Source organism: Scyliorhinus canicula, chromosome 17 (genome assembly GCF_902713615.1).
Source record: "Scyliorhinus canicula chromosome 17, sScyCan1.1, whole genome shotgun sequence".
In the NCBI taxonomy this organism is placed as follows: Eukaryota; Metazoa; Chordata; class Chondrichthyes; order Carcharhiniformes; family Scyliorhinidae; genus Scyliorhinus; species Scyliorhinus canicula.
In genome coordinates this window covers 133687439-133699750 of record NC_052162.1, presented here as the reverse complement: position 1 = coordinate 133699750, position 12312 = coordinate 133687439, and the positions used below count along the sequence as shown (strand labels likewise).

Sequence of the window (12312 nt, the reverse complement as noted above, 5' to 3'; positions counted from 1 at the left end):
ATCAATATCATCAGATTTTGAATATGGAAGGAAAAAGCACCGTTAACAGTGGACAGAAACCATACACGTGCTCTGAGTGTGGACAAGGCTACAGACGATAATCTGGCCTGTTGAAACACAAGCACATTAACACTGGAAGGAGACCATATACATGTGGGGCTGGGAAGATATTCAAATACCCATCTGAACTAGAAGCTCATCGGGGCAATCACACTGGAGAGAGGCAGTTCACCTGTCCCGTGTGTGGGATGGGATTCACTCATTCATCCAACCTGCTGAATCACCAGAGACGTCACACCGGGGAGAGGCCGTTCCTCTGCTCTGACTGTGGGATGGGATTAACGCATTCATCCAACCTGCTAACACACCAGCGAGTTCACACTGGGGAGAAGCCGTTCCTCTGCTCTGACTGTGGGATGGGATTCACTCATTCATCCAACCTGCTGAATCACCAGAGAGTTCACACCGAGGAGAGGCCGTTCCTCTGCTCTGACTGTGGGATGGGATTAACTCATTCATCCAACCTGCTGACACACCAGCGAGTTCACACTGGGGAGAAGCCGTTCACCTGCTCTGAGTGTGGGAAAAGATTCACTCTTATCTAGCCTGCGGAAACACCAGCACAGTCACACTGCGGAGAAGCCGTTCACCTGCTCCGAGTGTGGGGAAGGATTCACTCATTTATCCAAACTGCGGAAATACCAACGCAGGTCACACTGATAAGAAACCTGTTTGAATGCTCACCTCCAGGAAGTTTATAGAAATCCGGGAGAACTGATATCCCATCAACGTAATCACACCGACAAGAGACCGTTCATGTGCTCTCATACAGGACTGGGTTCAGGCGATCATCTCAACTCACTGTACACAGTGAGCAGATGCTGGAGACAGGCTGTTCACCTGCTCAGTGTGTCGGGAGGAATTTATTTGTTTGTCCAATCTGTTGACACATCAGTGAGTTCACATGTAATTACTGTGATTGGATTCTGCTGTGAATAACATCCAGGACGGGATTGTGTCAATGGGTCTGTTTCTGCTGATGCTAATATATTCCTCCAGCTCACTGAGGGGTTAATATTCTGAATAAAGAATAAATGAATCAGCTTTCTGTTAAACATAGTGTGACAGGTCTTTTTAATGTCTCCAACATAAGTTTGAAGTGCGGTCCCTCTCCTGCCTCCTCCATCTTCACCTCCAGGTATGAGGAGCTCGTGGAGCTTCTTTGTCACTGAGATTGAATCTGATCAGCTGCTACCCACTGGGTCAAACTGTCTGTAAACATCATCCTTCCCTGAGCCCTGACCAGCCATGTTTCTTTAGTTTTTCCCTGATCTCTCCTCTTGCCCTCTCAGACCTCACCTTGTCCATGAGACCCACCTCATGTTCCCGTGACACTATCCTCACTAAATTGCTGACCACACACGTTCCCCATGTGAGCTAATTGTTAGGACAGCACGGCGATGCAGTGGTTAGCACTGCTGTCTCACGGTGCTGAGATCCCAGGTTCGATCCCGGCTCTGGGTCACTGTCAGTGTGGAGTTTGCACATTCTCCCCGTGTTTGTGTGGGTTGCGCTCCCACAACCAAAAGATGTGCAGGGGAGGTGGATTGGCCATGAATTGGGTACTCTAATTTTTTGTTTAATTAACTAATTGCTTTCACTCTTCCCTCACTTCACTGCCTGTCTCAGTCTGCAAAACTGCCAACATCACCCCCTCCTTAATGAACCAGCCCTTGATCCCACCCTTTGTGCAAACTACCTCCCCATCTTCAACCTCCCTTTCCTCTTCAAAATCATTAAATATCTTGGAAATTGCATTCTGAGAGAAAACATGCATTAAAAAACAAACAGCAAAAGTTGTGATAAATTTATAAAAAGGAAAAGAGCAACTGGATTGGGCACTGGTCCCTTAGCCGGTGAGACTGAGCAATCAATAATGGGAATGAAGGAAATGGCCGAGAATCTGAACAACTATTTGTAACTGTTTTCGCAGTAAAAGACGCAAAATATAGTCAGAGAAAGTTTACTGGGCTGTTTCTTGGATGAAGGGATTGTCCACTGAGGAAAAGGTGGGCCTATATTCAGTGGACTTTCGGAGAATGAGAGGTGATCTTATTGAAGCATAAGATTCTGAGGGGCCTCGACAGGGTCTCTTCTGAGATAATGTTTCCCCCTCGTGTGGAAATTTCAAACTGGAGACTCTGTTTCAACATAAACAGCCTCCCGTTTAAAAGCGAGGCGAGGAGGAATTTCTTCTCCCATTCGTTTTTTGGAATTATCTTTCCACAGAGGGCAGTGATGGCTGCATCACTGAACTTACTTAAAGCTGAGTTAGACAGACCTTTGATCAAAAGAGAGTCAAGTGTAATGGGAGTGAGGCAGGAAAGTGGAGATATGGCCACAGTCAGACATAATCAGATCAGCCTTGATCTAATTGAATGGCTGAGCTGCTGAACAGGCAAAATAACTTCTACTTCTTACAACCTTCTGAAAAGAAAGGTCCTGCAGTTTGTTTCAATAATTTCATGTTTTAATTATGTATCACCATCAGTAAAGTACATGATCTGGAATATCCATAAGAATACAATACTGAAAATTATTTAACAAAGAGGATCAATTCAGTCATTGCACATTCTGAGGAACCAGTGAGCTCACATAACACAGGCGTCAATATTGCAGTGATCACTGCACTGTGGGGCACTCTCGATTCAACACGAATTTCCATTTTCCTGTTACCTGGTGGATTGTAGTGTGTCTGTCAATTTGGGATTCTGTATTTAGTTCCTAATTTTATTGATTGACCCTCTAACCCCAGTCTCCATGCCATCACACCAAATGAATAATTAAAACTAATTGTGACTTAAAATGGAGATGTGTATACCCAGCATTCCCTGCAGTGATGAATGTCCCCTATCTGCATCATGGGAGGCTAATGTGCACCATGGGAGGGTTCATTCTTGGAGCATGCACAAGCTGAGTGATGGTGAAGGAGAGATGCTTTTTTTTCTCCCCTTTGAATCTGCTAAGTGGTATCAGAGAAAGCGATATGGAGGAATGGTGGAGCAGGAGATGGGCGCAGAAGGTTCAGTAACACTTAGCATTGGCAGCAAATCTGGAATAATACCCGACAGACCCGATGTTTGCAACTCCAGGGCTCCTTCTCCAGATCAGGGTCAGGTTAACGGCAGTCATTTTGTTTCAACAGGGAGCAGACCGCATGTGTGGCCATCTTCGTGATACAACATAGGGCGGGGTTTCAGAGTCCCAGAGACCAGTCATTGATTTTATTGTCAGTCTGCAGATAGGAGCTGGAGAATTGCACCCAGACGGGTGGCAGGGAGTAAACTGAGAGTGGTGGAAAGAAATAGAGGAGATGGTGAAATAAACACAGAATATGCTGGAAAAGCTCAGTCGGGCTGGTAGTATACGTGGAGAGAGAAACAGTTCCGAGTCTAATGTGACCCTTCTCATGAAGAAGAATGAGAGAGAACGGTTGGTCCTCCAACCAGAGTGGTTCAGGGGTGGGGCTGAGCCAGAGCTCCTTCATTGGCTGAGCATGAACATTGCCACACTTTGTGCTGAATAAAGCTGATGACCGTTAACCTGGGTGTCACCGGAAAAAAGCTGCCGGCGGTTTACACCCAGGAACAGGAGCTTCGGATTTTCAGAACAGGAATTCCTGGAAACGCGCTGTAGCTCCTTCTGTACCTGGAGATCCAATGTCTGTTCTAGATTTGTTCCAGCGGTTAGCAGACTCCTGTGAACTCCATCATCTGGTATTTTAATGCTGACTTGCACAAATTTATTTTAAATGGGTTTATTTTAAACCCAGCCTCAAAGTCATTGATTCAAGACTGACACACAAAGCTGCTACATGATCACTGAATAGTTATCACATGTATTTTTCAGTTGGGGAAAACCTGCTGTTTCACCTTCAGCCAGAAAAAGGTCAGAGTTTTACACCAATCTCTGATCTGACAGCACATTTCCAGCATTCACCGTTGTTCTTCCTGACTCTGAACACAATTGTAAAGGAGCTTCTGTTCCGTGCCTCGAAGCTCGGAACCATGGAAGAGAGCGGCTGAGACATATTTCTTACACGCCTCAGGATTAACCCACACAGGGACTTTACTGTCAGTGAAGAGAGATGAGAAAGACCAAAGTGTGATTTGTCCCTCTCAGTCTGACCCTGAAGGACTGTGTCCAGGCTGAAGTTCTGTTCCTGCCGTGTGATCCTTCCCCAGATTGTCCTTTCTGAGCTCCAGACAGGTGATGTTCAACACTCAGGCAGGAAAGAGAAAAATCTACAACAATGTGTTTAAAACAAAGCTGATTTATCTCACATTTATCCAGAATATTAAACTCCAGCACAATTACAGGGATTATTAGCACCAGCAGAAGCAAACGCCATTGGATCGGACTTTACTAACATCAGCAGGAGCAGATTGTGAAAAGATTTGTTGGGTTCACTTCAGTTGATAGTTTCAAAATCACTGGTTTTATTGTGACTATCATTTTGTATGCTGAATCAATATGTCCTTGAGCATTTTCTGCTAAAATTGATGGAAGCCATTTTAACAAAAACTAAACCAGTATAATTGGAAACTAACCAGATCAATGAAACAGACAGCCTTAATCGTGAAACAATTAAACAATAAGTAATTCATGAACAGATATGTTGGAACGGTAATTTGGAACACAAGTTTATAACTTTTACAATTATGAACATGTTATTAACACTTCATTAATACAGACTCTTAAAGTGCTGTGGGACTTAAGATTCTTGTGTACTTAAAAAGTGATAACATAACTTAGTTGAAGGAACATGTCTTAAATGTAAATGACAGTCAGCTATGTTAAATAATCATTGGTTGTCACGCAGCCTCCCTCAAAATAAGAGATAAAGCTGAGAAGAAGCATTGTCTTAAAGCTGAGACAACATGCGGAATTAGCTAAAACCAAAGGACTCTTTTATTTCATTATAGACAAGCTGTAGACCAACTGGCTATTTTCCAAACAATTGGCTACAGTGGGCTTTCAACATTTTAATTTGCAATGATTTGAGGATTTCAGGAATATTGGCTTCTAAATATTGGGTCAAGTTAGAAGTTCAAAGCCTGGAATACAGTATGTTTTGCTGCAGTGTCATGGTTTCAAAATGATTTTGTTTTGCTTCTTGGAAAAAGCGTGTGAAATTGGCCAGAATAATGTGGATTGACTGGGGACGTCCCTGGGGAGTTAATGTACTTTTTCAGCCTGCTGAGGTCATTCTTTTTTCAGCTTGGGGAGATGAGGTCATTGCTGCGTGAGGCCAGGAAAGGCAGAGAGGCAAACGTGGAGAAGTTTGAGAGAGAGGAGTTGAATCCTGATCTGCCTGATTCTGTGTCCACAATTCTTTCCACGGTGGATAGTTTTATTTTAAAGAGCAGAGCAGACTTTTCTGATGACAAGGAAGAGGCTGAAACCACCTGGTTGAAGCAGCTATTTGAAGATATTCAGCCACAGTCCAAAGGGGTGTCAACTGGAGCCAAATCTGTTTACAAAGCAAGTGTTACTCTCTGCCCTGCTAATTTTTAGATGGATTATGAGCTGTATGTTTCTTTTCTTGTTGTTTAATAGGAAATTGTATAGTTGTGTTAAGGGGTAATTGGAAACTGTTTTTTTTGGGTGTGAAGTTAGAGGTTTAATATACGGGTGGCAGGGAAGCACAGTGGTTAGCACTGCTGCTTCACAGCGCCAGGGTCCCAGGTTTGATTCCCGGCTTGATCACTGTCTGTGCGGAGTCGACACCTTCTTTCCCGTGTCTGCGTGGGTTTCCTCCAGGTACTCCGGTTTCTTCCCACAAGTCCCGAAAGATTTGCTGTAAGGTGAATTGGATATTCTGAATTCTCCCTCTGTGTACCTGAACAGGCGCCGAAATATGGCGACGAGGGTATTTTCACAGTCACTTCATTGCAGTGTTAGCGTAAGCCTAATTGGGCCAATAAAGATTATTATTGCATTCATAATAAAGTTTTGTTTTAAAAATAACCAAGCCCTATTTCTTCACTCCTGGGGCGAACCATTGTTCTGTAGTGTTACAAATAAACTAAAATATTGGGGTTTGGGACATTGTTGGGGTTTGGGTCATTGTGGGGGTTTGGGTCATTGTGGGGGTTGGGGCCATTGTTGGGGTTGGGGCCATTGTTGGGGTTGGGGCCATTGTTGGGGTTGGGGCCATTGTTGGGGTTTGGGCCATTGTTGGGGTTTGGGTCATTGTTGGGGTTTGGGTCATTGTTGGGGTTTGGGCCATTGTTGGGGTTTAGGTCATTGTTGGGGTTTGGGTCATTGTTGGGGTTTGGGCCATTGTTGGGGTTTGGGCCATTGTTGGGGTTTGGGCCATTGTTGGGGTTTGGGCCATTGTTGGGGTTTGGGTCATTGTTGGGGTTTGGGTCATTGTTGGGATTTGGGCCATTGTTGGGGTTTGGGTCATTGTTGGGGTTTGGGCCATTGTTGGGGTTTGGGTCATTGTTGGGGTTTGGGCCATTGTTGGGGTTTGGGCCATTGTTGGGGTTTGGGTCATTGTTGGGGTTTGGGTCATTGTTGGGGTTTGGGCCATTGTTGGGGTTTGGGTCATTGTTGGGGTTTGGGCCATTGTTGGGGTTTGGGTCATTGTTGGGGTTTGGGCCATTGTTGGGGTTTGGGCCATTGTTGGGGTTTGGGTCATTGTTGGGGTTTGGGTCATTGTTGGGGTTTGGGCCATTGTTGGGGTTTGGGTCATTGTGGGGGTTTGGGTCATTGTTGGGGTTTGGGCCATTGTTGGGGTTTGGGCCATGGGTGGGGTTTGGGTCATTGTTGGGGTTTGGGCCATTGTTGGGGTTTGGGCCATGGGTGGGGTTGGGTCTCAGACCTTCATTCAGGTCCTTGTGAGTGTTTACAATGTTTGTTTGGGAGTTGTCACTTCTTGACTTGGTCTGAGAAGGATGGTGAGAAGTCTGCTTCATTGTTAAAGATAAACTCTTTACTCTTATGTTAATTACTGCTAATTGCTGGGTTTTTTTAAATTTAGAATATCCAATTTTTTTTCAAATTAAGGAGCAATTTAGCACGGCCAATTTTCCCAACCTACACATCTTTAGGTTGTGGGGGTGAGACCCACACAAACATGGGGAGAATGTGGAAACTACACAAGGACAGTGACCCTGGGCTGGAATCGAACCCAGATCCTGAGTGCTGTGAGGCAGCAGTGCTAAGAACCCAGATCCTCAGCGCTGTGAGGCAGCAGTGCTAAGAACCCAGATCCTCAGTGCTGTGAGGCAGCAGTGCTAAGAACCCCGATCCTCAGCACTGTGAGGCAGCAGTGCTAAGAACCCCGATCCTCAGCACTGTGAGGCAGCAGTGCTAAGAACCCCGATCCTCAGCGCTGTGAGGCAACAGTGCTAAGAACCCTGATCCTCAGCGCTGTGAGGCAGCAGTGCTAAGAATCTGATCCTCAGCGCTGTGAGGCAACAGTGCTAAGAACCCCGATCCTCAGCACTGTGAGGCAGCAGTGCTAAGAACCCCGATCCTCAGCGCTGTGAGGCAACAGTGCTAAGATCCCCGATCCTTAGCGTTGTGAGGCAGCAGTGCTAAGAACCCAGATCCTCAGCGCTGTGAGGCAGCAGTGCTAAGAACCCAGATCCTCAGCGCTGATGGGCAGCAGTGCTAAGAACCCCGATCCTTAGCGTTGTGAGGCAGCAGTGCTAAGAACCCCGATCCTCAGCGCTGTGAGGCAGCAGTGCTAAGAACCCCGATCCTTAGCGTTGTGAGGCAGCAGTGCTAAGAACCCCGATCCTCAGCGTTGTGAGGCAGCAGTGCTAAGAACCCCGATCCTTAGCGTTGTGATGCAGCAATGCTAAGCACCCCGATCCTTAGCGTTGTGAGGCAGCAGTGCTAAGAACTCTGATCCTCAGCGCTGTGAGGCAGCAGTGCTAAGAACTCTGATCCTCAGCGCTGTGAGGCAGCAGTGCTAAGAACCCTGATCCTTAGCGTTGTGAGGCAGCAGTGCTAAGAACCCCGATCCTTAGTGTTGTGAGGCAGCAGTGCTAAGAACCCTGATCCTTAGAGTTGTGAGGCAGCAGTGCTAACCACCGTGCCGCTGCTGCAAATTGACACTTTTTGTCCTTTCTGACCTGTGAATTATTTAATGGTTAATAAACTTTCTGAATTCACTATTTAAAGTGTTATTTCTTGTCAAATGGTCAAGTCTGTAGAACTTGATGTGATTTGCAATTGGGGCAAATTAGTGAACCCCATAAATCTTTGTTCAGATGAACCAAAAATCTTATACTTGTTTGCAGAAACTCCCCAATTGTCAATCACATCAAGGTCTACAGACTTGACCAGTTGGCAAGAATGAACACTTTAAACAGCAAATTCAGGTTAATGAACTAATAAGTCAGAAAGATAAATGTCAATTAACAGTAATTTGTTTTTTAAATTTAGAGTACCCAATTCATTTTTTCCAATTAAGGGGCAATTTAGCGTGGCCAATCCACCTACCCTGCACATCTTTGGGTTGTGGGGGCGAAATCCATTCAAACACGGGGAGAATGTGCATACTCCACACGGACAGTGACCCAGAGCCGGGATTGAACCTGGGACCTTGCCGCCCCCCGTAGTTCGCAGTAATTAACAGAAGAAAAGAAAGCTGAGCTTTTAATAATTGAACAGACTTCTCACCTCGCTTTCAGTCCAGGACATGAAGCGAAGGCTTCGACAGAATGGTTAACACATTAACCCCCACTGTCCCGCCCACCAAACATAGCCTCTCAAGACTCTACTTTTACTCATTAAAAATGTCAAAAGCTCGTCTTAGTCAATTGTTGGAAAATAGCCAATTGATCTGCAATTTGTCAATAATGAAATAGGAGCTAACCCATTGTGCTTTTTTAAACTAATTACACACATTGTCTTAACTTTGATTCAATGGCTTTAGCGCAGAACGGTGATGCAGTGGTCAGCACTGCTGCTTGACGGCACTGAGGACCCGGGTTCGATCCCGGCCCTGGGTCACTGTCCGTGTGGAGTTTGCCCCCCTGTGTCTGCATGGGTCTCACTCCCACAACCGAAAGATGCGCAGGGTAGGTGGATTGGCCACACTAAATTGCCCCTTAATTGGGAAAAGAAAAGACACTGGCTTCTCTTAAACTACTGTCCAATAATCAGTGGTTAACATAAATGTCTGCCACTTATTTATTTATTAAAATTTAGAGTACCCAATTCTTCTTTTTCCAATTAACGGGCAATTTAGCGTGGCCAATCCACCCAGCCGGCACATCTTTGGGTTATGGGGGCGAAACCCACGTAAACACGGGGAGAATGTGCAAACTCCAAATGGACAGTGACCCAGGTCCCGGATTGAACCTGGGTCCTCGGCGCTGTGAGGCAGCAGTGCTAACCACTGCACCAGCGTGCTGCCCACGAATGTTTGCCATTTACAACTAAGACATCCTGAATAATAGCCTTTTCAAGGATTTGGTCAAGGTTAAAGTTGATGTTATCTTTCCAGCCTGTCTGAAAAGGCAGCATTTAACGATTCTCATGGCTCACAATAATTGTATAAAAATCACACAAAGTATTTATAATTATAAAAGTTATAAATTTGTGTTCCAATTTACATCAGCCTTACAATACATCGATCAAATAATTACTTTTTAAAAAAATTGTTTCACAATTAAGGATGTCCATTTAACTTATCTGGCTGATTTCCGATATTGCTGGAATGGGTTTAGTTTTTTAAATGGTTTCTGCCACTTTAGCACAAAATGTGAAGTAAGATACCAATTTGGAATACTAAATTATAGTCGAATATAAAATTATTGATTTTGGGGCGGCATGATGGCGCAGTGGTTAGCACTGCTGTGTCACGATCCCGACCTTGGGTCACTGTCCGTGTTGAGTTTGCACATTCTCTCTCATTGTTGCGTGGGTCTCACCCTCACAAACCAAAAGATGTGCAGGATAGATAGATTGGCCACGCTAAATTGCACATTAATTAGAAAAAAAGAATTGGGTACACTAAATTTTGAAACTACAAACAAGTTCCCAACCAACATGGAGCAGTTGTGGCTGTGATTCTCAGAAAAAGCCAACCATGGTCATTACTTGTGCATTCGCTGGTGTGTCCGCAGGTTGGATGAAGTAATGAATGCCTTCCCACATTCGGTGCAGGTAAATGGTCTCTCCCCGGTGTGAACTCGCTGGTGCGTCCGCAGTGTGGATGACTGACTAAATCCCTTCCCACAGTCGGTGCAGGTGGAAGGTCTCTCCTCAGTATGAACTCGCTGGTGTGTCCGCAGTGTGGATAATTGAGTGAATCTCTTCCCACACACAGAGCAGGTGAATGGCCTCTCCCCAGTGTGAATTCGCTGATGTGCAGTGAGTTGTTCTGATCGCCTGAACCCAGTCCCACACTGAGAACATCTGAACGGTCTCTCATCAGTGTGAACTCGTTGATGGCGCATCAGTTCTGCAGAACTTTTATAGCACTTCTTGCATTCTGGGCATTTGAAAGGTCTCTCCCCAGTGTGAACTCTCTGGTGTTTGAGCAGGGTGGATGAATCACTGAATCCCTTCCCGCACTCAGAGCAGATGAATGGCCTCTCCCCAGTGTGAATTCGCTGGTGTGTCCGCAGTGTGGATGACTGAGTGAATCCCTTCCCACACACAGGGCAGGTGAACGGCCTCTCCCCAGTATGAATTCGCTGGTGTTCAGTGAGTTGTTCTGACCACCTGAACCCAATCCCACAGTGGAAACATCTGAACGGTTTCTCATCAGTGTGAACTCGTTGATGGCGCACAAGTTTTGCAGAAATTTTAAAGCCTTTCCCGCAGTCCAGGCATTTAAATGGTCTCTGATCAGTGTGAACGGACTGGTGTTGCAGCAACCCTGAAGACCGAGTGAATCCCTTCCCACACTGGGAGCAAGTGAACAGCCTCTCCCCAGAGTGAATTCGCTGGTGTGTCAGCAGCCCTGATGATCGAGTGAATCCCTTCCCACATTTGGGGCAGGTAACTGGTCGCTCCCCACTGTGAACTCGCCGAAGAGTTTCCAGCTCAGACGGGGATCTGAATCCTTCCTCACAGTCCCCAGATTTCCATGTTTTCTCCCCACTGAGAATGGTGCTTTTTTCTTCCATGTTCAAAATGCACCAATATTCAGGTTCCAATTAATTGGGAGATTCCGTCGGATGTTGATGTGCTGCTTGGCTTTTGTTTCCCACTGAAAAACCTTAAATTTGATTTAAAACAGAGTGAGAGAGAACCCACAAAAACAGAAAGGCAGTTTGTGAAATTTAGCTGAATTAATCTGGTCATTTGTGGGGCCGACACGAGGAAAAAGTGACCATGAAAACCAGGAAGTGGTGCTCTGGTTTCCTCCGGGATTGGCCATGCTAAATTGCCATAGGTTAGGTGGGGTTAAGGGGTAGAGCCTGGGATTGGCCTCGGTCGGATGCTCTTTCAGAGAGTCGGTATAGACTCGATGGGCCGAATGGCCTATTCTGCATTGTCGAGGTTCCATGATCCTTTAATGTCAATTGCCCCCAATAAAGATGGCGATCGTACATGCGGCTCTCAGCACCGTGCCCTGTACAAAATGACGCTGCACATGCGCCCTGCTGCACATTGCCCCCTATAAATATGGCGGCCTCGCTGCCCATTGTTCGTTCGAGATTCCGGCTGCAAAACCGGTCCCAGCGCAGGGCCTCGAGCTTCTAATTTGAGGTTTGAAGCCAACGACCGATTTTTATGAAATCTTCTCTTCTTGCACCGGGTATTTATTATACATCCTCTCTCACCCACCGGCTCCATTCAACCTCACTCACCCGCTGTCTCCAATCAGTTTCTGCTCTTTCTGCGGCTCCGGCACCACCCCGTCCACCGACTGCCAACACCCGCACTGCGCATGCCCCAGCATGAGCGGCAGTGCGCCTGCGCGATGGTCTCCTGTAATGAAGATCGGGCATATTCTCCCTCTCGGTGAATGCTGGGTAACCTCATCGCCATGGGTTAGCTACACTCTCCAATGCACTAATATCTTTTCTGGTCCGATTACGATTTAAACCATGTATACAAAGTCAACTGATACATCATCCAATGGATCTGCTCCATAGTTCTGCCCTGGACTTGATTAAAAGTAGAAAAAAAACTAAAGTCAGATGTGGAATCTCAGTAGGTTGTGTGAACAAGTGTCTCTTTTACATAGAACATACAGTGCAGAAGGAGGCCATTCGGCCCATAGAGTCTGCACCGACACACTGAAGCCCTCACTTAACCCTATCCCCGTAACAC

The 12312-nt window shown here is 45.9% G+C and overlaps 1 protein-coding gene across 1 annotated transcript; it reads right to left on the bottom strand.

The window, feature by feature from the left end:
- Positions 1-3995: 3995 nt before the first annotated feature.
- LOC119951647 (zinc finger protein 239-like) lies at positions 3996-12079 on the bottom strand. Its single transcript, XM_038774824.1, has 3 exons — positions 11847-12079; positions 10423-11251; positions 3996-4131 (listed from the first exon to the last, which is right to left on the bottom strand). Exons 2-3 carry the CDS (start codon positions 11157-11159, stop codon positions 3996-3998), a joined length of 873 nt encoding a protein of 290 aa, XP_038630752.1. The 5' UTR covers positions 11160-11251; positions 11847-12079.
- Between the last annotated feature and the right edge of the window lie 233 nt (positions 12080-12312).

Excerpts from the sequence above, each read along its gene's own strand:
- LOC119951647 (XM_038774824.1), bottom strand. The coding sequence starts at position 11,159 with ATGGAAGAAAAAAGCACCATTCTCAGTGGGGAGAAAACATGGAAATCT. Across the intron at positions 4,132-10,422 it reads TGTTCTCAGTGTGGGACTGG|TAAAGTCCCTGTGTGGGTTA; the intron begins GTTCAGGCGATC and ends CTTCACTGACAG.